This window comes from Sminthopsis crassicaudata, chromosome 1 (assembly GCF_048593235.1).
Source record: "Sminthopsis crassicaudata isolate SCR6 chromosome 1, ASM4859323v1, whole genome shotgun sequence".
Classification (NCBI taxonomy): Eukaryota; Metazoa; Chordata; class Mammalia; order Dasyuromorphia; family Dasyuridae; genus Sminthopsis; species Sminthopsis crassicaudata.
Genome location: NC_133617.1, coordinates 703,834,859 through 703,859,414, shown reverse-complemented (window position 1 = coordinate 703,859,414; position 24,556 = coordinate 703,834,859). Strand labels below are relative to the sequence as shown.

At 40.8% G+C, this 24,556-nt stretch overlaps 1 protein-coding gene across 3 annotated transcripts in view; it reads left to right on the top strand.

The window, feature by feature from the left end:
- Positions 1–24,556, top strand: part of ATG7 (autophagy related 7) — a 263,555-nt gene that overhangs the window by 235,676 nt on the left and 3,323 nt on the right. The window contains exon 19 of one of the 3 annotated variants that reach the window (XM_074283894.1): positions 21,071–21,137. The exons of the other annotated variants lie outside the window; for them this stretch is intronic. Coding sequence (XP_074139995.1) covers positions 21,071–21,115 — 45 coding nt within the window. The 3' untranslated portion in view covers positions 21,116–21,137. Of the gene's footprint in view, positions 1–21,070; positions 21,138–24,556 lie in introns of those variants that run through there. 3 annotated transcript variants of the gene reach the window in all.

Below are 24,556 nucleotides of genomic sequence, written 5' to 3'. Positions count from 1 at the left end.
TTGGATCTCCTTCTCTTCTCCTTCTGTATCAGGGCTTCTTCAATTTTTTCCATTCCTTACCCCTTTTTGCCCTAGAAAGTTTTATGTGACCCTGAGTATGTAGGCATAAAAAATAGGCAAATCAGACATTTATTGATGACAAATTTCATCCCACATTCAGTTAAGAGACCCCATATCAGTGACAAACCCAAGTTTAAGAAGATGAATTCTATACCACTTCACTTACTGATACCATCAGCCACCATGGATTTAATTATCATCTCTATGCTGATTATTATGAAAGCTATCCATCCTGCTCTAATTTCTCTGTTTTCCTTCAGTCTTGCCTCTTCAACTGCCTCTCAGACATCTTGAATTGAATATCTGATAGACATTTTAATCTGACCGTGTCTACAATAGAATTCATTCTTTCTCCTATCTACCCTCATCTTATATTCCCTATTACTATCTAGGGCAACACCACACTCCCAGTCCCTCAGGTTGGCAATTTAGATGTCATCTCCTTTCTTTGTCTCACCCCTATATCCAACCTCTTGCCAAAGTCTATCTATATCACCTTGGCAACATCTTCCAAATGCACGCCCTTCTCTTCTCTGACTCTGCCCTTAACATAGTACAGGTCTTCATCTCCTCATGCTTGCATGATTTTAATAGCCTGCCAGTGGGTTTGTTTGCCTCAAGTCTCTCCCCATTCCAGTTTATCCTCCATTCAGCCATCAAAGTCGCGTTCATAAAGCACAGGTCCTAGTACCTTCCTCTACTCAGTGAACTCCAAGAGCTCCTTATTGCCTCCCCAGTCAAATTTAAAATCCTCTATTTAGTATTCAAAGCCTTCCATAATACTCAGAGAGACACCTTTTCAGCCTTCTTATTCCTTACTCTATTTGTACTCTTCAGATCAGTGGACCTCACCTATCAGTTACTTCTCAAATAAGACACTCCATCTCTCAGCTCCAGACATTTTATTGTTCCCTGTGCCTGGATATTCTCCCTCCTCATCTCTACCTATGGGCCTCCAGAGTTCCCTTCAAGTTCCAATTAAAATCCTCTCTTCTTTAGGAAGCACTTCCCAACTCTTCTTAATTCTAATGCTTTTCCCTAGTAATTATTTCCCATGTTTCCTGTATATACCTTGTTTGTATATGTTTGTATATTGTCTACTCATTAGATTGTGAATTCTTTGAGGATAGGGACTATCTTTTGCCTCTTTTTGTATCTCCAAGATTTAATAAAGTGCCTGACATAATAAATGTTTATTGATTGATTGAAGTGCCAGAGTTGAAACTTTTTTTTTTCTCATCCCAGAAGCAAGTGGGGGTGGGGAAGGAGATAGAAGATGGAAACAAGAAAGAGCTTTATCAAACAGGCAAGAAAGGAAAGGGGTGTGTGGAAGGTGGTGAATGTGCTAACTCAAGAGCAATGATTCTAAGATGTGAGGGGAAAAGAAACAAATTACAGCTACAGGTAGCATCAAATGGGGAGGAGGACTCCCCAAAAATTAACCTATGTGCCACAGGAGATATCCAACCTCTGGTGCTCATACTCTGGCATTATAGAATAGAGTCTTTGTTTTGAGTCTTCAGTCTATCTACAAGAATATACAAAACACCTGATATATGCTGGGCACTGTATTAGGTGCTAGGATTTCAAAAGTAAAAATCTCTGCCCTCAAGGAGCTTACATTCTAATATTCTCTTTTTTTTCTAAGTTTTTATTTTTTTATGTTAAACATGGTTAAATCCAATATATGTATACATATTTTACAATTATTGTGCCTCACAAGAAAAAAGAGAGAAGCAAAATAAAAAGTAAACAAACAACAAAAAGTGAAAATGAACCACATTCAGTTCCCATGGTCCTCTCATCACTGAACAATTGGAACTGGTTTGAATCATCTCATTGTTGAAGAGAGCCATGTTCATCAGAATTGGTCATCGTACAGTCTTATTGTTGCCGTGTATACATTCTAACATTCTAATAGATTTCATGCATATATATAGAAATAGATAGAAAATAACTACAAAAAGAATACAAGCTAATTTGACTTTCAAATGTAAAGCTCAAAAGAAGTATAAAAAGGTAAACATGAAAAAGAAGTCTAGGGTCTCAAAAGGTTAAACTATGCACTTTTTATTTAGGAAAGTTATACATACATACATATATATATATATATATATATATATATATATATATATATATATATATATATAAAACTCCAAAAAGGAGATGATCATGTTTCCCCCCCCCCCCCCCGATGCCTCAGGAAAGGAGGTGAAAGCACTAAAAAAGAGATAATCCCACCCTCCCTGACATCTCAGGTTTCTGGGCTGAAGCGTCTTACTAGATAGAAGCAGATAGGCACAAACCCATCAGCAAGCACATAGCAATAACACAGAAGTTATTAGTGATGACTCTCCCCACAGGCAGCACAGACTCAATGTGGTATAACAAACATGAATTATACATGCAAGTAGTGATATAACAAACAATATAAATCAACATGGTCTTGTAAAAGATTTCCAGAAGTCCTAGAAGGAGGGTATGTAAACAACAGTCACACATACGCCTTCTTCATCAGCCAAGAGATAGTCTAGAACCAGTCTATTGTCTATGCTTCACATGTCAGGGAATCCAGGGATCCCCACAGATTTTTGAAGTCTTGCAACAGTCTTTTTATGTGTTAGGGAGTCCAATGATTCCTGCAGATTTTGAAGTCCTGCAACAGTCTTATCATTTCTCAGAAAAATCCAATGATTCCTGAGGGTTTTCAAGTCCTACAGTCTTATCATGTCTTAAAGAATCCAATGATTCCTGAGGATTTTGAAGTCCTACAACAATTTTTTCATGTCTCAGGGATTCCAAGGATTCCTAAGAGTTTTGAAGTCCAACAATTTTTGATGTCCATGAGTCAAATGCCATAACTGCCAGGCTCTTTCAGTGGTGGGCACAGTCAGCATCAGAACCACCCGATATTTCTTGGGTCTTCTCCTTCATTGCAAGGGTCTCTCCATCTCTCTCCAATGGACAAAGCAAATACAGCTCATTGGCACTCATCTGATTCCTTCTCCATCTGTAGAGATATAAGCAAATCCTCTCTGCCAAGCAGTCAACCTATCTGGTCCCTTCCATTCACCACTTTCTGGGTCTCTCCATATTACCTGGCGATTATCTAAAGATAGTGGAGCTGCTTGCAATGGATACTGCCCTTCTGGTAGGTTATAAAACCTGTCTGCTAGAGCCAGTACATCTTTGTCAAAAATCAAGAAGTTAATAGCATAAAGAGCTAGATTTAGAAGTTCTCTACAGTTACCTGTGCCTCCCCTTTTCCTTTGTTTTTGGAGGAGCATTTTAATGTCTCTGTTTCTCCTCTCTACTATTCTTATCCTTGACGATTAAAGGGTACGCCAGTAGTGTGTAAAATTTTATACTGTGCACAAAAGTATGCAAAATGTTTAGACGTATATGCAGGTCCATTGCCTGTTTTTATTGCTTGTGGCACACCCATGATTACAAATGCTTGTATAAGGAATTTAGTGACCACTCGGGCTGTCTCTTTTGCTGCTGGTACTGCAAAAGTGAATCTTGAAAAGGTGTCTACCACAACATGGATAAAAGACAGATGACCAAAAGATTTATAATGGGTCATATCAATTTGCCAAATTTCATTGGGTCTCAAACCAAGAGGGTTCTTCCCTGGAAGGATCATAGAAGCATGGAAAGGAATTCAAGTTGTACAGACTTTTACTGTACTCCTAGTTTCCTCTCTTGTTATTCCAAATTGTAAACGTAAAGTTTGAGCAGCCTGATGATATTTAGAATGAGATTCTTGGGCTTCCTGAAATAAAAGAGTATTGGTCAACATAGTTAGAAGGCTATCTGCCTTTGAATTACCATCAAAACTAGGACCTGGAAGTCCACTATGAGAGTGGACATGCAAGATATAAATCTTACCTGGATGCTTTCTCACTTGCTCTTGAAATTCCTTAAAGAGCTGATATATATTAGAGGTTAAAAATTTTATTTGGGCTGTGCTAGTTCTTTGTACCACACCTACTGAATAGGCTGAATCAGATATTATACTTATATCTCCTGGATGATAAGTAAGAGCTAGAATGATTGCATACAATTCATTCTGCTGAGTGGACTAAAAAGGGGTTCTTACTACTCTTTATATAGTTAAATCACGAGAGTGTACAGCACAAATGTTATGTTTGGATGCATCTGTAAAAATAGTTGGAGAAACTTTAGAAACCTTTGCTTCAAGAATCCATGGCCAATTATGTAATAGTCTGGTTATCTTTAATGAAGACCCGCGTGTAAGATTTGGCCAATAAAATTTGCCACTCTGGGATGGTTTCACAGCATACATTAATTTGTGCATGCTGTGTTGGGAGATTCACCCACTCTATCACACTGTCTCCTTGATGAAGGATTGCTGTGGGTGCCGGGTTCCTCTTGTGTAACCAAAACTGATATTTCCAAGGGTTTCTGAGTGACTCTTTCAACCACATTGGATAAAGCCAGTTCAACTTCTCTCAAAGCCTCTTGTGCTTCTTTTGTAAGCTGGTGTGTGAGTTTAAAGCACTGTCCCCCCCTTAAAATGTCATATAATGGTTGCAATTGATAGGTAGTCAAGCCTAACACTGGATGCATCCATTGGATATCTCCTATCAATTTCTGAAAGTCATTTAAGGTGTTTAGCTTTTCTGTTTTTAAGGAAAGTTTTTATACTGTAAGCACCCTAGGATATACTTCATATCCTAAATATTGAAAAGGAGCATAGCATGTCTTTGAACTTTTTCTGGAGCTATGTGCAATTTGTAGCTCCTTAGTGTTTCTATGGTCTTTTATAGACATGCTTCTAACATTTGTTCCTCAGGTGCATATCCCAATATATCATCTATGTAATGTAATAACATTACTTTTGGAAATTTTTTTCTTAGGAGTAAGAGCAGCAGCAACATACATTTGACACATAGTAGGGCTGTTTTTTATTCCCTGTGGCAAAATTGTCCATTCATATCTTTTATAAGGCTCAGCTAAGTTATTGCTGGGCACTGAAAAGGCAAATCTTTTCATATCCTCCTTATCTAGAGGGATAAAATAGAAACAATCCTTAATGTCTATAACCCACAGAGGCCATTCTCTAGGCAACTGAGTAGGAGATGGAAGTTCAGGCTGAAGAGTTCCCATAGTTTCCATTTGTTCATTTACTTTTCTTAAATCAGTCAACATCCTCCATTTTCCAGATTTCTTTCTTAAAACAAATACTGGGGAATTCCAGGGACTTAGAGAAGGTTGTAAGTGTCCTTGGTCAAGTTGCTCCTGTACTATATCTAATAAGACCTTACTTTTATCTCTAGCTAAGGGCCGCTGTTCTACACTGGTATATCAGTTTTCCATTGGATAGGAACAGGTGAAAAGTGTTGTCAGGCCTTCAACAGCAGCCCTGCCTAAAAAACCGAAGTACTCATTTGTAATCCTAATTGTTGTAAAATGTCTCTTCCCCACAGATTGATGGGGATTTTTTCAACTATAAAAGGAGTAAAAAACTCCTGTTTTGCCTTCAAAAGTCCATCTCAAAGGGGTAGCACTAACTTTAGTTACTATTGATCCTCCTACTCCAGACATATAGGTGTCTGCCTTAATTTTTAGCTAGTGAGTGGGTCATTTGGCACTTCTAATGACTGTACAATCTGCATCAGTGTCTACCAATCTTTCTAATGGCATGCCATTTATATAGATAGTGAGCATAGGTCAGTCAGCTATCACAACTGCTGTCCAGAATATTCCTGGATTTTGTTGCTTGGAGTCAGAATCTGGGCGACTATCACCAGATCACTTATTAGGAGTCTATAGCAATAAACCTGATGCTACTACTTCTCCTGGGTGATAAGTCACACATTGTCTACCTGTGTTAGTGACTGGAATATTATCTACACATTCCCCAGTTTCCCACATCAGTGTATGGTTGGACACTGTTTTGTAAGTACTCTCAGGAGGTGAAAAGGTCAAGCCTACTGTGCCTGGAGGCAAATCCATAGGCTGGAGAGGAACAGATTTCACCTCTCCAGGGGTTTTCTCAGTTGTCCCAGCTGCATACAACTCCATTCTCCCCAATTGTAATCCCTTTCTCCCATCAGGTTGCTTCCTGGCTGATTGATTGTGTATCCCTTTCTCCTATAAGATGGCTTCCTGGCTGATTGGTCATGTCTGGGTATTGGACTTCTAGGAACTCTCTGGGTGTAGCATCAGCTGCCATCATGCCCCAAGTGTTTTTTGTTTTTTTTTTTGCTTGGGACCCTGGGGCTGGGCCCCTCATCCATTTCCCTGAATCAATCTACATTCTGATGCCCAATGGAAGCCTCTGTTGCATTTTGGACATGGGGTATTGGGTCTTGTTCTCCTATCCTGTTTTCTCATTCTGTCTCTATGGCAACATTGAGCTTTGAGCTTTTAGATGCCCTACTTTACCACAATGAAAGCATTGACAAGTCTATCTAGAAGTCCCTTGCCAAAAGGGACCCTGTCTTTCCATGTTGGAATCTTGGGAAGTCTGCATCATAGCCTGGCTATAAAAGGCATTCGTGCCCATTGTGGCACAGAGTCTTATGATCTCCTCTAAAGGAGCATCCTTATGTAGTCCTGGTATAATTCTTCTACAGATCTCATTAGCATTTTCTTTAGCAAGTTGCCTTATCATAATTTCTGTTACTGCATTTTCACCATTAGTTTGCATGACAGCTGTCTGCAAAAGTCCCACAAAATAAGCAAAGGGTTCATTTGGCCCTGGTGCAGTTTTTGTGAAGTGCCTCACCCTTGTCGTTTTTACCAGGGAGAAAAGCCCATGCTTTGATAGCAGCAGCAGCAATTTGCTCATATGTTGCTAAGGGGTAATTAATCTGTACTGAAATGTCTGCATAAGAACCTGCACCTGTTAGTTGGTCATAGATGATTGGAGCATTAACTCCACCTTGACTATTTTGTTGGGCTTGTATCCTACAGAGCTCACTATATTAAGAAAGCCCCACAAGTTTTGTCCAGGTTCTAAGCATGTCCTTGCTATAGATTTCCAGTCCCTAGGGGTTAAGACTTCATAATTCAAATTCTGTAATAACATCTTGACATAAGCTGATGTAGCCCCATAAAGAGAGCAAGCCTTTTTCAGGTCTTTGAGGATTTCTAGATCAAAAGGAGTGTATCTTCTACTTTCTTGACCTGAAGAGTTAAACTGTTGAATCACAGGATACATTTCTCTTCTCAAATCAGCTAAATCCTGCCCTTCTTCTGTGACTTTAAGTACTCCCTTTTGCAATCTAGTTATATGAGGGATTGATTGCTGAGGGGGAGGTGCTGGTGGTATCACTGCCTCTCCCACTCCTCCTGCTCTCTCCATCCCAGAAGGTGAAGTTGATGGGGGCATGTCAAGAACCAGTTCTGATTTAGGTGGAGTTGAAGCTGTGTTGTGAGATGTAGAATCACCACACCCTTCAAGTTCACTTAAGTCCTCATGCCCTCTGGTGATATTGCCATTAATCTGTCCTTTGTCTTCCTCTTTTTCCTCACACTTCCTCATCTGGCTGTTCTGAAAACTTTTGGGGTTTTTTTTATAACTAGCAGGATTCTTTAAGGCCAATTGTATTATGCTGTATATATAGAATGTTTCCTTGGAAATTGAATCAGGACCTTTATCATTGTAGTATTCACATAGTTGATCTCCTACCAGCTTCCAATTATCTAGCCCTGTTTCTTCTTCCTTTAAGAACCAAGGGGATATGTGTTCTAATGTACCCAAGAGTCCACCCATCTGCTCCCAAGTTACAAGTAAACCTTGGCTCTTGATAAACTTAAGTATGCTTTCTGTAGTACCTCCTTGGGGTGGGGGTGGGGTGGAGCTGGGGTCAGGGGAGAATCTTTTCCTAACATCTGCCCCATTTCAGTTAGAAAAGGTTACTAGTTTAGCCCTTAACAAGGTAAGTTCCCTGTTTGTCTATTAAAATACCCTATTTCCTTGTCATTGGGGACTTCTTCAGTGAATGTAGGGTCCTTGGTTCACACATTAGGCACCAAAATGTAAAGTCTGGGTTAGCTCCATGGATGCCTTAGAATCAGCCAGAGTCAGGATAAGCAAAACTCCTTGGTCTTTACAGGGAGAAGTGAAAGAGATGGGACGAAACTGCCACACACTCTCCACCTACTGACCTCCCTTCTCCTCCTCCTACAAAGTGACCCTTGGCTTGTCTTACTCTACCCCTAATCCGTCCTACAGTTCTCTGTATACACAAAAGATTGGGCCAGCACCGAATAGTGGAAAGGGCTATTTTCCAAGCATATGCTAATAGAGTATTGTCCAATTGTTAATTAGTCTTTAGTGCTTGGTTGTCTGATTCCAGTGCACCTATTCAAAGTTTCAGCCTTTACAAAAATTCAAATAAAACACTAGCAAGAAGATTACTTCAAAATATCAGAAAGATCATACACTTTAAGTGGGATTTATACCAGGAATGTAGGTTGGTTCAGTATTAGGAAAACTATCAGCTTAGGTGACTATATCAATAACAAAACAAACAGAAATCACATAATTTTATCAATAGATGGAGAAAAAAGCCTTTGACAAAACACACTATATATTCCTATTAAAATCACTGGACAGCATAGGAATTAATAGAGTCTTTCTTAAAATGATAAGCAGCCTCTACCTAAAACCAAGAGCAAGCATTATTTATAATGAGGATAAACTTGAATCCTTCCCAATAAATTTAAGAGTGAAGGAAGGTTTTTCATTGCCAACACTATTATTTATTATTATCCTAGAATTGCTAACTGTAGTAATATAATTTGCAGATGATATGGTGATATATTTCAAGAACCTTAGAAAATCAACTAAAAATTAGTTGAAACAATTAACAGCTTCAGCACAATTGCAAGATACAAAATAAACACACATAAATCATCAGCATTTCTATATATATTACGAACAAATCCAGCAGCAACAGATAGAGAAAATTTAAAATAATGTAGATAATATAAAATACTAGGGGATCTGTTGCCAAAACAAACCTAGGGATTATATGAACAAAATTAAAAATTGCTTTTCACACAAATAAGTACATATTTAAACAGTTGGATTAATTGCTTATCAATAGGCTGAGCCAATATAATAAAAATGATGACTCTACCTAAGGTAATTTATTTACTTAGTGCCATACCAATTAAACTACCAAAGTGTTATTTTATAGCAGTTGAAAAAATAGTGACAAAATTCATCTGGAAGTACAGAAGATCAAGAATATCAAGGGAATCAATGAAAAAAAAGTTAAGGAATGTCACCTAGCAATCCCACTTTCAAACTATATTACAGAGTAGTAATCACCCAAAAAATCTGCAAGTGGCTAAGAAATAGAGAAGTAGATCAGTGTAATAGATTAGATACACAATACACAGTAGTAAATTACCATAGAAATCTAGTGTTTCATAAATCCAAAGATCTAAATGTTGGGGGTAGGAACTCATGTATTTGACAAAAACTGATGGGAAAACTAGAAAGCAATTCGTCAGAAATTAGGCAAATACCAACATTTCACACCACATACTGAAATAAGGTCAAAATGGATAAATGATTTAGACATAAAGCACAACATGATAAGTAAATTAGGGGAACATGGAAAAATGTTTATGTCAGATCTATGAATAAGGGAAGAGTTTATGATCAACAAGAGATAGAGAAGATTAAAGGAAATAAATTGTTTTGATTATATGGAATTAAAAAGATTTTTCAAAGCAAAATTAAGGAAGCCAAAATTAGAAGGAAAACAGGAAGGGGGGGAGGTTGCAACAAGTTTCCCTGATAAAGGCTTTTTTATTTCTCAAATATATAGGAAACTGAGCCAAATTTATAAAAAAACAAAATAAGAGACATTCCCCCAGGTGATACATGATGAAAGTATAGAAACAGTTTTCAGAAAAAGAAAAACTATCAAGTCATATACCTTGACTAAATCACTAAAGATTTGAAAAATCCAAATTAAAACAACCCTGAAGTACCACTTCATATATATGAGATTGGTTAATATGATAGAAAAAGAAAATGACAAATGTTGGCGGGAACGTGGAAAAATTGGGGCACTAAAATACTGTGAGTAGAGTTGTGAATTGATAGGTATAGAGAACAATTTGGAACTATACTCAAAGGGCTATAAAACTGTATACCCTTTAAGGAATATTACTATTAGTCTATCTCAAAGAAGTCAATGAAAAGTGAAAAGGACCTCTTTGCACAAAATATTTATTGCAAGCAGCTCTTTTTGTGATGGTAAAGAACTGGAAATCAAGGGGGAAAGCTCATCAATTAGGGAATGGTGAACAAATTGTGGTATTTGATTGTGATAGAATAGTATTGTGCTATGAGAAATACCAACAGAATGGTTTCAAAAATAACTGGAAACACTTATACAAACTCATTATAAAGTAAAGTGAGCAAAGCCAGGGGGGAAATCAACAACAATATTGTAAGGATGATTAATTGTATAAAGATTTAGCTACTTTGATCAAGATAGTAATCCAAACCAATTCCAAAGGGTCTATGATGAAAACTTCCAGAGAGAGAATTGGTGAATTTCAAAGCAGATTGAAACATAATTTTTTTTTATTCCTTTTTTTAATAATTTATTAACAGAACATATGCCTGGGTAATTTTTTACTATATAATGCTTGCACTCACTTCTGTTCTGACTTTTCCCTTCCCTCCCTCCACTCACTCCCCTAGATGGCAGACAGTCCCATACATGTTAAATATGTTATAGTATATCCTATATATAATATATGTGTGCAGAACTGTACAGTTCTCTTGTTGCACAGGAAGAATTAGATTCAGAAGGTAAAAATAACCAAGGAAGAAAAACAAAAAATGAAGCATAATTTTTAAAAAATATTTTTCTTAACTTTTATTGTTTTATTTTGTTTGCCTTTTCTTTAGCAACATGGATAATATGGAAACATGATTTCATATGTATAGTCCAAATGAAAGTGCTTGCCTCCTCAAGGAAGGAGGTGGGACAGGAAGGAGGGAAATAATTTGGAATTAACAAAAAATTTTAAATGATTGTTTAAAAATTGTTATGTGTGATTGTGGGAATATTTAGTGAAATATTTTTTTAAGAAAAAGAAATGGTGAGATATAGAAAGGACTGTTTATGAATTGGACATGTTTTTAGGCAGCAGGGAGGGACCTCGTAATTAGGGAGAAATTACAGATTGAGAGCATGAGGATGATCTTGTGGGTGGATAGAACATGGAAAGGCATGTGATAAAAGGGTTTAGCCATCCTTTGCCTCTCTACTTCCTGCTTCCTACATTGTGGTCCATTCAGGCTTTTTAGCCACTTCTGCAAAGAAATAACAAAAGGCAAAACGTTCATCAGTCATGTTTGTTCCATTAGCAGATCAGAGAGAAAAGTTTATTAATTGCTGATCAGAAACCATCAACTAAAATGGGATAATTAGATCATGGGTAGATTTAAATTATCCCTCTTCTCCTTTTCTTCCATTATCAAAGTTGATTCTGTTCACTTAAGAGCAAATTTTTTGTTTAATTTATTTAAGAGAAAGGGTTTTAATGAAAGAAATCTATTTGGAAATAGATGAAGTGGAAGATGGGTTAAAATCAGTGTGTGTCACTCCACATATTCTAAGGTAATGACATGATTCCCAGGGGAGAGAGGGAACCCTCGTGAATATTCACTTAGCACTCAGAGACTTTAGCCCTGGATATTTGATTCCCATTCTGCTTGTTGAGCCTCACTCATCAGACCCTTCTTGTGGCCCAGAATGGCCCAGAAGCAGTAGAGTAGGCCTGAATCTGAAGCCTTAGAGGCCTGCATCTGAATTCCAGCTCTATTACCAGGTGTGCACAGACAAATCATTTGACTGTCCCTGACCAGGGTCTCCAAGGTCCCTTTAAGGTGCAGTCCTTGTGATCCTTTTAGGACAAGTGTTTTCTCTTTCTAGACCTCTAGGGAGACTGGTGTCTCTCCTTGATTTATTTGCTTGGGTTTGAAATTTATGTCCAGCAAAAATACAGGAACTTTCACGTAGGATGCACCAGATAACAGTTCTTTTTTTTTTTTTTTTTTTTTTTAAGCTTTTTATTTACAAGACATATGCACGGTAATTTTTCAGCATTGACTCTTATAAAACTTTCTGTTCCAACTTTTCCCCTCCTTTCCTCCACCCACTCTCCTAAATGGCAAGTAGTCCAATACATGTTAAATATGTTAAAGTATATGTTAAATACAATATATGTATACATATTTATACAGTTCTCTTGCTGCACAAGAAAAATCAGATTTAGAAATAAGGTAAAAATAACCTGAGAAGGAAAACAAAAATGCAAGTGGACAAAAACAGAAGTGGAAATGCTATGTTGTGGTCCACACTCATTTCCCATAGTTCTTTAGCTAGGTGTATCTGGTTCTCCATTTCTGAACAATTGGAACTGATTTGAATCATCTCATTGTTGAAGAGAACCACGACCATCAGGATTGATCATCATATAGTATTGTTGCTACCCTGTATAATGATCTCCTGGTTCTGCTCATTTCACTCAGCATCAGTTCATGTAAGTTTCTCCAGGCCTCTCTGAAATCATCCTGCTGGTCATTTTTTTTACAGAACAATAATATTCCATAACATTCATATGCCATAATTTATTCAGCCATTCTCCAATTGATGGGCATCCATTCAATTTCTAGTTTCTTGCCGCTACAAAAAGGGCTGCTACAAACATTTTTGCCCGTGTGGGTCCCTTTCCCTCCTTTAAGATTTCTTTGGAATATAATCCTAGTAGTAACACTGTTGGATCAAAGGGTATGCACAGTTTGATAAATTTTTGAGCATAGTTCCAAATTGCTCTCCAGAATGGTTGAATCCATTCACAACTCTACCAACAATGTATCAGTGTCCCAGTTTTCTCACATCTCCTCTAACATTCATCATTATCTTTTCCTGTCATCTTAGCCAATCTGACAAGTGTATAGTGGTATCAGAGTTGTCTTAATTTGCATTTCTCTAATCAATAATGATTTGGAGCATCTTTCCATATGACTAGAAATAGTTTCAGTTTCTTCATCTGAAATTTGTCTGTTCATATCTTTTGACCATTTATCAATTGGAGAATGGCTTGATTTCTTATAAATTAGAGTCAGTTCTCTATATATTTTGGAAATGAGGCCTTTATCAGAATCTTTGACTGTAAAAAAATGTTTTCCCAGTTTATTGCTTCCCTTCTAATCTTGCCTGCATTAGTTTTGTTTGTACAAAAACTTTTTAACTTGACATAATCAAAATTTTCTGTTTTGTGATCAATGATGATCTCTAGTTCTTCTTTGGTCACAAATTCCTTCCTCCTCCACAGGACTGAGAGGTAAACTATCTTCTAATATGTTTATAATCTCATTCTTTATGCCTAGATCATGAATCCATTTTGAACTTATTTTGGTGTACAGTGTTAAGTATGGGTCCATACCTAGTTTCTGCTATACTAATTTCCAATTTTCCCAGCAATTTTTGTCAACCAGTGAGTTCTTATCCCAAAAGCTCGAGTGTTTGGGTTTGTCAAACACTAGATTGCTATAGTTATTGACTATTTTGTCCTGTGAACCTAACCTATTCCACTGATCAACTAGTCTATTTCTTAGCCACTACAAAATGGTTTTGGTGACTGCTGCTTTATAATACAGTTTTAGATTTGGTAAGCTAGGCCATCCTGTTTGATTTTTTTTTTTTTCATTAGTTCCCTTGAAAGTCTTGACCTTTTGTTCTTCCAGATGAATTTTGTTGTTTTTTTCTAGTCGTTAAAATAGTTTTTTGGGGAGTTTAATTGGTATAGCACTAAATAAATATGTTGGTTTAGGTAGTATTGTTATCTTTATTATAATTGCTCGGCCTATCCAAGAGCATTTAATAATTTTCCAGTTGTTTAGAACTGACTTTATTGGTGTGGGAAAAAGTTTTGTAGTTTTGCTCATATAGTTCCTGACTTTCCTTTGGCAGATAGATTCCCAAATATTTTATACTATTGGCAGTTATTTTAAATGGAATTTCTCTTTGTATCTCTTGCTGTTGGATTTTGTTGGTGATATATAAAAATGCTGAGGATTTATGTGAATTTATTTTGTATCCTGCAATTTTCCTAAAGCTGTGGATTATTTCTAATAGCTTTTTAGTATAATCTTTGGGGTTCTCTAAGTATACCATCATATCATCTGCAAAGAGTGATAATTTGGTTTCCTCATTACCTACTCTAATTCCTTTAATCTCTTTTTTATCTCTCTTATTGCTGATATTGAATAGTAATGCTGATAGTGGGCAGCCTTGTTTCATTCCTGATTTTACTGGAGATAGTTCCAGTTTATCCCCATTATATATGATGCTTACTGACAGTTTTAAATAGATGCTACTGACTATTTTAAGGAAAAGTCCATTTATTCCTATACTCTCTAGTATCAGATAACAGTTCTAATGCCATAGAACAGTGGGCCTGGAGGGGACCTTAAAAACCATCTAATCATATACATTAGAATAAATGTAGACGATAGATGGCCGCGATCAACCAGCTGGTGAGACCCAGCAGAACCACACTGTAAACAGAGTTCCCCCAGATTCACACCCACTATTCTTCCCCATAAGTCACAGTGTCTTTAACCATCTCATTTTACTTTTCCTGCACTTCCTATTTTGCAGCTAAGCATAGTGTGGCCTAGAAAAGGGAACTGATTTGCCCAAAATAATGTGTAGAGTTAATGGCAAAAGTGGGATTTTCCTGTCTCTTTTGACTGTTCCACCTTCATTCTACAAAATCCACATAAATTTAGGGCCTTTAAGAGGATTCTTTCTGTGATGAGACAGCCCAGAAGTGTGAAAACTGCCACAAATTAACCATAATAATAACTTCTCTTATTCTAGAGGTGAGGGTAATGAAGGCAGGCCATAGTTGCAGTAAAAAGAAGAAGAAAGCCACTGATTGTTCTCTTATTAGAAAAACTTTCAGTAACTCTTCTCTGGCTGGGGGAACTGCCCCAGAAACACACATTGTTGCATCTCCTTCCTGTTATGCAGAAAAGTAATACTGTCAATTAAAGTGGGGAGAAGTGGGTATGACCCTGTGATCCAGAATAGAATTGCTTTGCATTTGAAATTTAAGAACCCCTAAATTTCAGTACCCCCAAATTTCAGTGAAGCATGAAGTGAGGCCTGAATGATAGCAGGTGTGCTCAGATAATGGGTTTGGAGCTTGAGAACTATGGGCTCTGACAGCTGGATCATTCTTGGCCTCTGTTGGGACCTCCCCCCCTTATTATCAGGCCCTGTATCTCAAGTGCATTATCCCAGGTGTGCTTGAGGATAAAAGGAAGCTCAAAGCACCAATCCAGTTTCCCAGGTTTAATCCCTGATCAGGTGTCTTTAGGAAACTGTGGGACTTGATGAGAGACTAGGGCCTCATATCCTGTTTTTGCAGTTATTTCACCAGGGGAAGAGGGGAGTGGTGGGAGGAGGTTACAGTCTCTAACTCCTTGGTAATGGGAAGTTCAGGATAACACAGGAAACTCCAGATCTCCCCAGAGCCAGCTCTGTTATCAATGGCAAGCAGAGTGGAGGACCAGCCCAGCTAAATAGAGTCCACAATCTAGATTTTGCCACTCCCATCCTCTGGGACACTTGCCCCCCTCCCTTTCTCGGGAGTTGGCAGAAAAGACCGTCTTGCTAGCTTTTACCAGCCCAACTTGACACAAGTGGTCCTGAGTATTCTCGAACCAGCCAAGGCCCTCTATCAGTAATGTCACGGGAGCCAGTGGTAGGGACTGGGGGAAAACAGAAAAAGAGCCCACCTCAGGTTCTCCCTTTGTGGAGCATCTCTGAGGCCCTTTTCCAAATGCCTGTAGTTAGGAGAACCAAGTATTTCCCCACTTCTGCCTGTGTCTAGCATGTTTCATGTGCCTACCTACCATTGCCACCCAAGGCTGGCACCCTGTTCTCGAGGAGGCTTTGCCGTGGCTTTAGAGGAAACCTCCGAATTCAATTACTCAGTATCTACAACAAACGTACAGAGTTCTTAAAATGCAGAGTGCCTGTAGCACAACAACTCTGGGAGGGAGGGCGGGAGGGCAGAGGATCATTCTCATTGATAGGGCATACCCACAGCTAGATGAATGGCAGCACACAAGCTCAAGCCCAGGTTCTGAATCCCAAGTTCGTTATTCTGTCCTCTGCCCAAGCTGGCCTCTCCAAGTCCATGAGCATGAACCATTTATCCTTCTTTCACTTAGTAGGTATTTTATGGACGTTGTTGGGTGAAACTTTCATCACCCTTCAACCACTCACTTCTGCAAGGGAAAGGCCATCCCTCACCTGTGCTTTCCTAGGGACATCTCTCACCTTTTGGTCCCTGGCTTGTGAGTAGAGAGTGTCAAGGTCCAGGCTAGCTCCTCTGAAGAGCTCAGAATCAGCCCTAGTCAGGATAAGCAAAAGTCTTTTGCCCCACATTGTGGGTGCCAAAATGTAAAGGTCCTGTCGTCTCTAAGTTATAATCCTTCTCTGGGAGGAGGTTTCTTTTCTCTGTGAATCCTTTTCTCTGTGTGCAGGTTTCTTGGTTTTCTTCTCCAGCCAGCCTCTTCTTCTTCCTGAATCCTGGCTCTGAATCTCCTCCAGCTCTTGTCCTTCCCCAATCCAGACTGCTTCTCCAGGCCCAATGTTGTCTTCTTTTATCCTCCCAGAGAAGGGGCTTGTGGGAAATACTTCAACCAATGAACTTGCTCCTTTTAAAAGTGCAAACTCCTTTAAACATGTAACCCCCCCCCCAGAAGTCCAAAGGTACAAACTCTTTTCAAAGGCCTGAACCAAAGGTGTGAATTCTGAGCTAGAGAATTGTTTAGACAACCTGAGTTATCACCTTGTAATCCTAACAAGAGAGCACTTATGTGCGCTCTGTATGTGAGAGTACATTTCCATATTGGCCTCTTCTCACTTATAGTCTCAAGGAAAGACATCTGTGAATCTCCTCTTCTTTGCTCAGTTTTACTGCTGATTCCCTTAGTCCATGCCCTCATGGTACGTAAGCATCATTATGGGGCAAAAACTAGACTCTTCCTCTCCCATCCAAATTTGAGATCCCACAAAGTGGTCATTGACTTGCTCAGTTTTTTTTCTCCTCATGATCTTTCCTCTCTTTGGGATATAGGTCTGTCCAAGAGGTTGAATTAGGGGCCCCTTCTATCTTCTGTCTTGGATCTGACCAGTGTAGGAATAGTGCCATCACTGCGCATTAGCATGGTGTGATCCCCACGGCCTTACAAATCAGAATGCTTGCAAGGGGCTTTGTCTGGTTGGTGCTTTCCCCGGGGTTTTCAAGTAGTTTTCACAATTCCTCTGCATATCACTAGTCCTTAGCATGGACCCTTCAGTCATTCCCAATAGGTTCTCATAATTCTGTGTTATCTCATCTTGGTGCCTTTCTTGCCCTCTTACCAGTTCGGTGCAGATTTTGCCTAGTCTTGAAGGCCTAAGCCAAGATCCACTTCCATCACAAAGTCTCATTTTCCCATCCCCAAAGTGATCTTCTGGGAATGTCTACAGGCTTCAATATGTGTTGCATGCAATCTTGATTATATATATTGCCTTCTATAGCATTTTTCCCCCTAATTTTTCATTTAAGTTAACGGTTTTTCAGGATGGTACATGGATCTCTTGAGATTTTTGAGAACCTTTAGGGAGGCCTAGAAGGCTAAAACTATTTTCCTAATAACACTAAGACTTTTATTTGCCTATTAAAATACTACCCCCTTTTCCAACTGCATATCGCATAGATATTGTCTTCCTGGAGTCACCAAAACAACATATCTCAACACATTAAATGTGGGAGCAGATAGGAGAAGCCTGCTGTCTTCTATTAATCCAGACATTAGAGATTTACAAAAACATATAAACGTTTAAAAGGCCACTCTTTTTACTATTTTTTTAAAAATATAGTTTTTTCATAGGATTTTGTTTATATTAACATGTACTGGGCTTATTACTACTAAATGCATTAAAATAATTGCTATTTTAATGATTTGGGGTTTTCTTTGTTGTTGTTTTTGTTTTTTGTTTTTTTGTTTTTTTGGGTTTTTTGCTGAGGCAATTGGGGCTAAAGTGTCTTGCCCAGGAACAAGGAATTAAGTTTCTGAGGCCAAATTTGAACTCAGATCCTTCTAACTTCAGGACTGATGCTCTTTATCTACTACTACACCAAGTAGCTGCCCTGCATTGATAATTTTTTTTAAAATCAGTATTAATTTCTAATATGATTGATATCAACAGATAATAATCTGCATAAATAAAAACTCATTAAGGTTCTCAGTAATTTTTAAGAGTATAAAGAGAGCTCTAGAGCAAAAAGTTTAAGAACTACTAATTAAGGAGATTTCTAAGGTTCCTCATTAGCTCTAAACATCTATGAAGCCATGATTCTTTGTGCTATCTAGATCCCCAGGTAGAATAGTAAGATTCCCCATGAAGGATAGAGATAAAATGTCCTTTTCTTTTCATACCCCCCCTCTAATCCCTCATGCACCCAGCCAGCACTCATTCTCAGGCACTTGGCCTTTAGGGAAGAAATAAGGCTCTGTTCGATTATCTGGGGTGCAGGTGAACTTGGAGGGAAACCATTGAGGCAGTCACGTGGCAAACTGAGACTCCTCAGGCCGGCCTGACTTGTCCCTGTGAGGGAAAGGCAGAAGCTTGTCCAGGGACTGACGGGGCAGCCTCTTTCAGAATCACTTCAGATGATGTCTAAATGTTCATAAACGGGCACTTCTTGGGCACCTACTGTACCCTCCACATTAGGAAGTCCTGGGCAGGGCCCAAGAGAAGTAGAAGTAGGACCGGGCCTGCCACTTTTTGTTAATCTCTGTATTCCCAGAGCCCAGCACAGTGCTTTCTCTGGTAAATGCTAAGTAAATGTTTATTAAATGCTTGTTGAATGTGCCAACAGCAAACTATGCAAAAGTCTGTAATTAGGGGTTAAATTGTGAGTTTCTGACAGGAAGTGCTATAAGAATTCAAAGGAGTATGGGATCAGGAAAGTCAAGAAGGTGAGAATGGTCTCCTGCAGGAGCAAGGGCCCTTGGTGAAGGATGGGAGAGATTAACTGGAGCTGCTTTGGAGACTGATTTTGGAGACTGATCCCTAGTCACTTCTCCCAGAGTGTGAGGACCCTTTTGGAGGGAGGCCACAAGGAAAAGCTAGCACTTTCCCTGAGTGAATCCGAGCCAGGTCGAAATGCTGCCGGCCATTCCATCGATGGGCTCTGTCACCCCTTAGTGATCTCCCTCCCTGGAGAGTGCCGTGCCCTTCCTCCTCTCTCACCGTCCCAAAGTTCAGCTGTGTTTTGGATGATGGTAAGGGAAGTTCTCCCCCCACCTTGAGCAGCTGCCTTTGCTGTCAGGAAGCAGGCTGGGCTCCTGACTGGAAGTGCCGCCTGCAGAGGCGTCTCCCACCAGCCTTCCTGCCCCACAGGGTGGCAGCTGCAATGGAGAAGTGTTCTGTGACACTGGGGTCCGACTTGGGTCCGGCTGCTCCTTCTCTGAGCGGGGCAGGAAGTAGTTTTCCACTCTGGGTGTGAGTGTAATGGCGAGTATCAGACGGTCACCCCTTCTCCTCCCCCTCCCCCCCTGCCACTTTGAGATGGTTTAGGGCATGAGGACTTTGATTTAGAAGGGAGGAGGGAGGAGGTGTCAGGTGGGGAGGATTCCCAGCAGCACCTGAGAAGAAGGGATAAAGATGCCAAAAGGAGCTCCCAGGAAGGAAGAAAGGAGGATGTCTTTAAAAAAATACTGCAGCTGGGAAGGTCCATTGCCTTTATTTTCAGATGGTACTTCGGTCCTGATAGTAGGAGTGACTGTGCTAAGGTCAGCCAGCTCGGGGCAGGGCCAGCGCTAGCCCCTAGGCAGCCTGGCTCCAGATCCCTCCATCATGCTCAACAAACTGCTGCAGTATTTGCCCCAGGGCCAGCTCTGCTAGCCACTAGTATGGCTCCCCCTCTGAAGCTCTCCAGGTGTGGACAGTGTTTCTTATTAGTGGCCGTCACCCCACTTAGTCTCACCAGGCAGCAGTTCCACCGATTCTCAGCTCACCCCTCCCTCCCTTATGAAGGGGATCTCAGTTACAGCGTAGTGTCCCACCCTGGGCTGAGCCAGGAGCTCTCCCTTGGGCTATGACTCGTGGCAGATGGGCCTAAAAAGGACCTAACTCCAGCCTGCCAAGCTGTAAACTAGTCCGGGTCTCTGTCCTAACTGCCGAATGCCAAGTACAACAACACAGTTTTACGTGGCGCTTCGATGTTTAGAAAGCGCTTGTTGTCTTACCTGGTCTCTGGGCATCCCCCCTGAGAGATGAAGGCAGACTAGGCAAGTTAGCCCCAGGTCTTAGTGGAGAAAGCACAGAGACAGGGCCTGCGGCCAGTGCAGGCCACATGGCTCCTCAGAGATAGGAGAGAATCCTGAGAGGCTCCTGACCCTGGCTGAGCTGACCAGGGCTCCCACTGACCCCAGGGGATCCTCTCCTGACCGAGAATGGCAGGATTTGTTCTGTGACTCCACGTCCCCTCCTGAAGCCTCGGCATTGCCTCAGTAGGCCAGCTTGCTTTTGCTGGCACTCCCCTCCTCTCCTCTTCATTAGCGGCTGACTAACCCACAGCAGGAGGCCTATGTCCTTCTCCTGGCCCTTCCATGAAGTAACTGTGCAGCTTTCGCATTCCCTCTCCAGGCCTCAGTTCTCTGTCTGTAAAATGAGAAGTAGTGTCTTATATGATAAATCGAGACTCTTCTAACTCTGGACTCACCATTACTATTCTTAGGGTATTTATGTTTCAAAACAGGAGCCAGGTGAGGGCAGGAAAGTGCCCAACAAAGGAAGAACTTGGTTCAACTGAACTTTTAAAAATGAATTAAGCAGCTGTCATGTAGATAGCATTGTTCTGGGCTAGAACACTCCTCGTGGAGGAGACCCAACCTAGATCTCTTTCATTTACAATCACACAGGATAGACACCCTGGAGACCTAAGCCGAGCGCCGTGCCCTGCATAGATAATGGAAGGGTTTGGGGCATCAGGGACAGGTCAGTTCTGGGCAGAGACCTTCCTTCTGGGTATCCTGTGAGTCACATCCCCTACGCTCGCTCCCTTCCTCTCCCTCCTTCTCCCTCCCTCTGGCTGGGTTTGAGGTGTGGGACAGTTCCCACGGGGTTCCTGAGAGGGAAGCATGGTGGGGTGCAAGGTTCAGCCCCAGGACCCCCAAGCTGCACCTGCCTTGCTCACACGCCTCCTGGGACTGTTCCCCCTGAGCCCAATGCAGTATCAGCCGGTCCCTGAGGCGTCGGCCCAAAGCCCTAGTGGAGTCTCCCATTTCACAGGGGCCCTCACCTCAAGGATAGCCTGCTCCAGGCCTGACACAGCTGCAGCTGCCTGGACAGTGACCCATCTGCCCTCCAGGCAGGGCGGGCCAACCAGAGCCCCAGGGACAGAGATTCTTCAGGTCCTGCCCACCAGCCACACAGTACCTGCCCTGTACCCAAAGTAGCTCCGAGGGACCCAAAGTGTCATTCAGATGCAATGGCAGGAGCACTCAAGTTAGAGTCAGGAGACTTGGCTTTGAAGCCTAACTCTGAGGCCTTGAGCAAGTCAGTTTTCCCAATTAAAAAAAAAAAATGCCTGTTAAGCATTATGCTACAGCAATGAAAAAATAATCCAGCCTTTAACTGACTCAGACAGTGAGGGGGATACGGTAGATGGAGTGCTGGACGTGGGGCCAGGAAGACCCGAGTTCAAATCCTGACTCAGATACTTACTAATTGTATGACCCTAAGCAAATCTCCTCATCTGCAAAGTGGAGATAATAATAGCACTTACCCCATAGGGTTGCTGTGATGATAAAATGAGATTATAAAGTTAATACAGTTAATAAAGCTAAAACAATTGATAGATAATAATAAAGTTTAAATAAGAATATTTTGCAACATTAACATAATATATCAAAAGCTAGCTATGGGGATAATAATAACAATTAGCAATATACAAATGGTTATAACACAATTAGTAATATTCAGATGGCAAGCTTGGGGTATAATAACATACTGATGTCTAGCTGTGGGCATAATAACAACTAGTAACATGCAGACAGCTAGCTATGGTTATAATAACAATTATTAATATGCAGAAGGGTAGCTATGGCTATAATAACAATTAGTAACTTACAGCCAGCTAGCTTTAGTTATAGTAACAATTAGTAAAGTACAGATGGCTAGCCATGATTATAATAACATTTAGTAATATAATGGCTAGCTATGGTTATAACAACAATTATTAATATACAAATGGCTAGCTATGGATATAATAGCAACTAGTGACATACAAACAGCTAGCCATGGTTATAATAACAATTAGTAACTTATAGACAATTAACTATGGTTATAATAACAATTGGTAAATGTTTATAATAATCGCAATTGTGATCATGAAGCTTTCAGACTAAAAGAGAGAGCCAAGTGCAGAGATAATTACATTCTCTGCAATAGGGACAAAGACTGAATTCTCTAAGAATTCTGAGGAGTGACTAGTCCATGGGGGAGGTGATGTCTGAGACAAGAGCAGACCTCAGTCAGCAACGTTGGCAATGGGAAGGGAGGAACCTCTTCCCAATTTGAGCCAGGCTGTAGAAAAGGCTGAGATGGGAAAAGATAGCAGCGTCGCCTTCCGGCTAGATGAAATGAAGATTCTTCAAGCTCAGAGCCTCAGAGCAGCCAGCCCCTCCATGTGATCCCTACGGATACAGAGGCCAAGAGAGAAGGCCACAAGGCAGAGCTGAAATTGCAGCCCAGCTCAGCATCCCACTAGACCCTCAGCTCTCTCCCCAGAAAATTTCCAAATATGTTATTACAACAGAAATGACAAGTATCCCTGTCTTTTTGGCTGAGACACATCCAGTTAAAAAACAAAATAACAGAACCCCAGAGCAGTGGGAGGTGCCCAAGCCCTCTTGCCTTTGAGTCAAGCAAGAAGCCGCCGAAGAAAAGAAATTTGCTTTATTCTTATTTATTTAAGTCTAGATTTGGAAGACCAGCCGAGTGTTTCTATTTACCTTGGCGGGCTCTCAGCCCCTTACACAGGGCAAGGTGAAAATGTGTGTATAAACAAACTGTTCCTCCGATATTTTCCATTCACGTTAGTGCTGTTTCACAACCCCTTCTCAGAATTCTGAAGAGCTGCATACGTAGTTGGTGAACAGATCTCCAGAAAGTTGGGGACACAGTGAGGGAGGAAGGTTCAGCACTCCAGCAGGGCCAGGTCCAAATAACAAATTTCCCAGAGCGGAGGCATTGCAACCTAGTGAAAAGTGCTGGGCAGGGTCCTTCCTCCCCAAAGGGCAGAGGCCTCACTCTGTGTCCTGTAGGATGCAGGCCTGGAGGCCAGAGCGCACTGGTGGGCCCTGCTCAGGCCAGATTCCTCAAGTTGGCAGGGCCTCAGAGGGCATGTTCTCCACCCATCTCATTCCCAGATGGGGAAGCTGATGTTCAAAGACAGGGATGACCTGCTCCCAGCCTAAGCAGCAAATGAGTGACAGAACCAAGGATGCATCCCCAGAAAGATGGTGTTCTTTCTCCTACCCATGCTGCCTTTCCCTGGAAGTTCTGTCTAAATTCAAGCTGTGGTCTCCCCCTGTAAAAGATACAGGCTTGGCCTAGGAACTCAGCGAGGACCTGTCCTTCCCTAGCATTCAGGAAACAGGACTTGCCAAGTAAATGGGCATCTCCTGCTGCCAGGGCCTCTCAGATAATCCAGTAGGGTGGGGAAGGGACAGAGGAAAAATGAAGGGGAAGGGAAGAGAAAGCTCTTTCCAGATAATGAATTAGGGCTTCCCAAATGCCCTCCTCGCCCAGATCCCTGTTGTTTTTCACATTCAGTTACTCTCATTGACCTCTTCTGTCTCTTGGGGACTGTTGTGATAATTTGGGTAAGAGCTTAAGACACATCTAAGATTTCCTCTTTCTCTCTCCAACTCCAAAACTTCTCTCAGAACCACAGTTTCTCTAGGAAAGCAGGTTGGTTTGGGGGTGCTCTAGAGAAGGTTTTCTCAGTCTATAATCCACAGACCCTGCGTGGGAAAGGATTTCAGGGAGATCTGTGAACTTGGATGGGGAAAATTCTATTTTATTCTCACTAAACTCTAATTGAAATGTAATATTGCCTTCAATTATGAATTTTAAAAACAGGATTCTGAGAAAGGATCCATAGGCTTCATCACACTGCCCAGGGGCCCATGACATAAACAATGAAGAACTGCTGGGCTATGAGGGATCTTTTCCTGAGGCTTCTCCAGATGTCTCTGGACCAGCACAACTTCTCAGGGGCCTGATCTTGCTCAAAGCTAGTCCTTGACTGCCATCAGCATCTGGGGCTGAGCAGGAGCCAAACCAGGTGTCCCTTCCAGAAATTTGTGACTTGTGATTTTGGAAACTGTGCAGTCATTTAA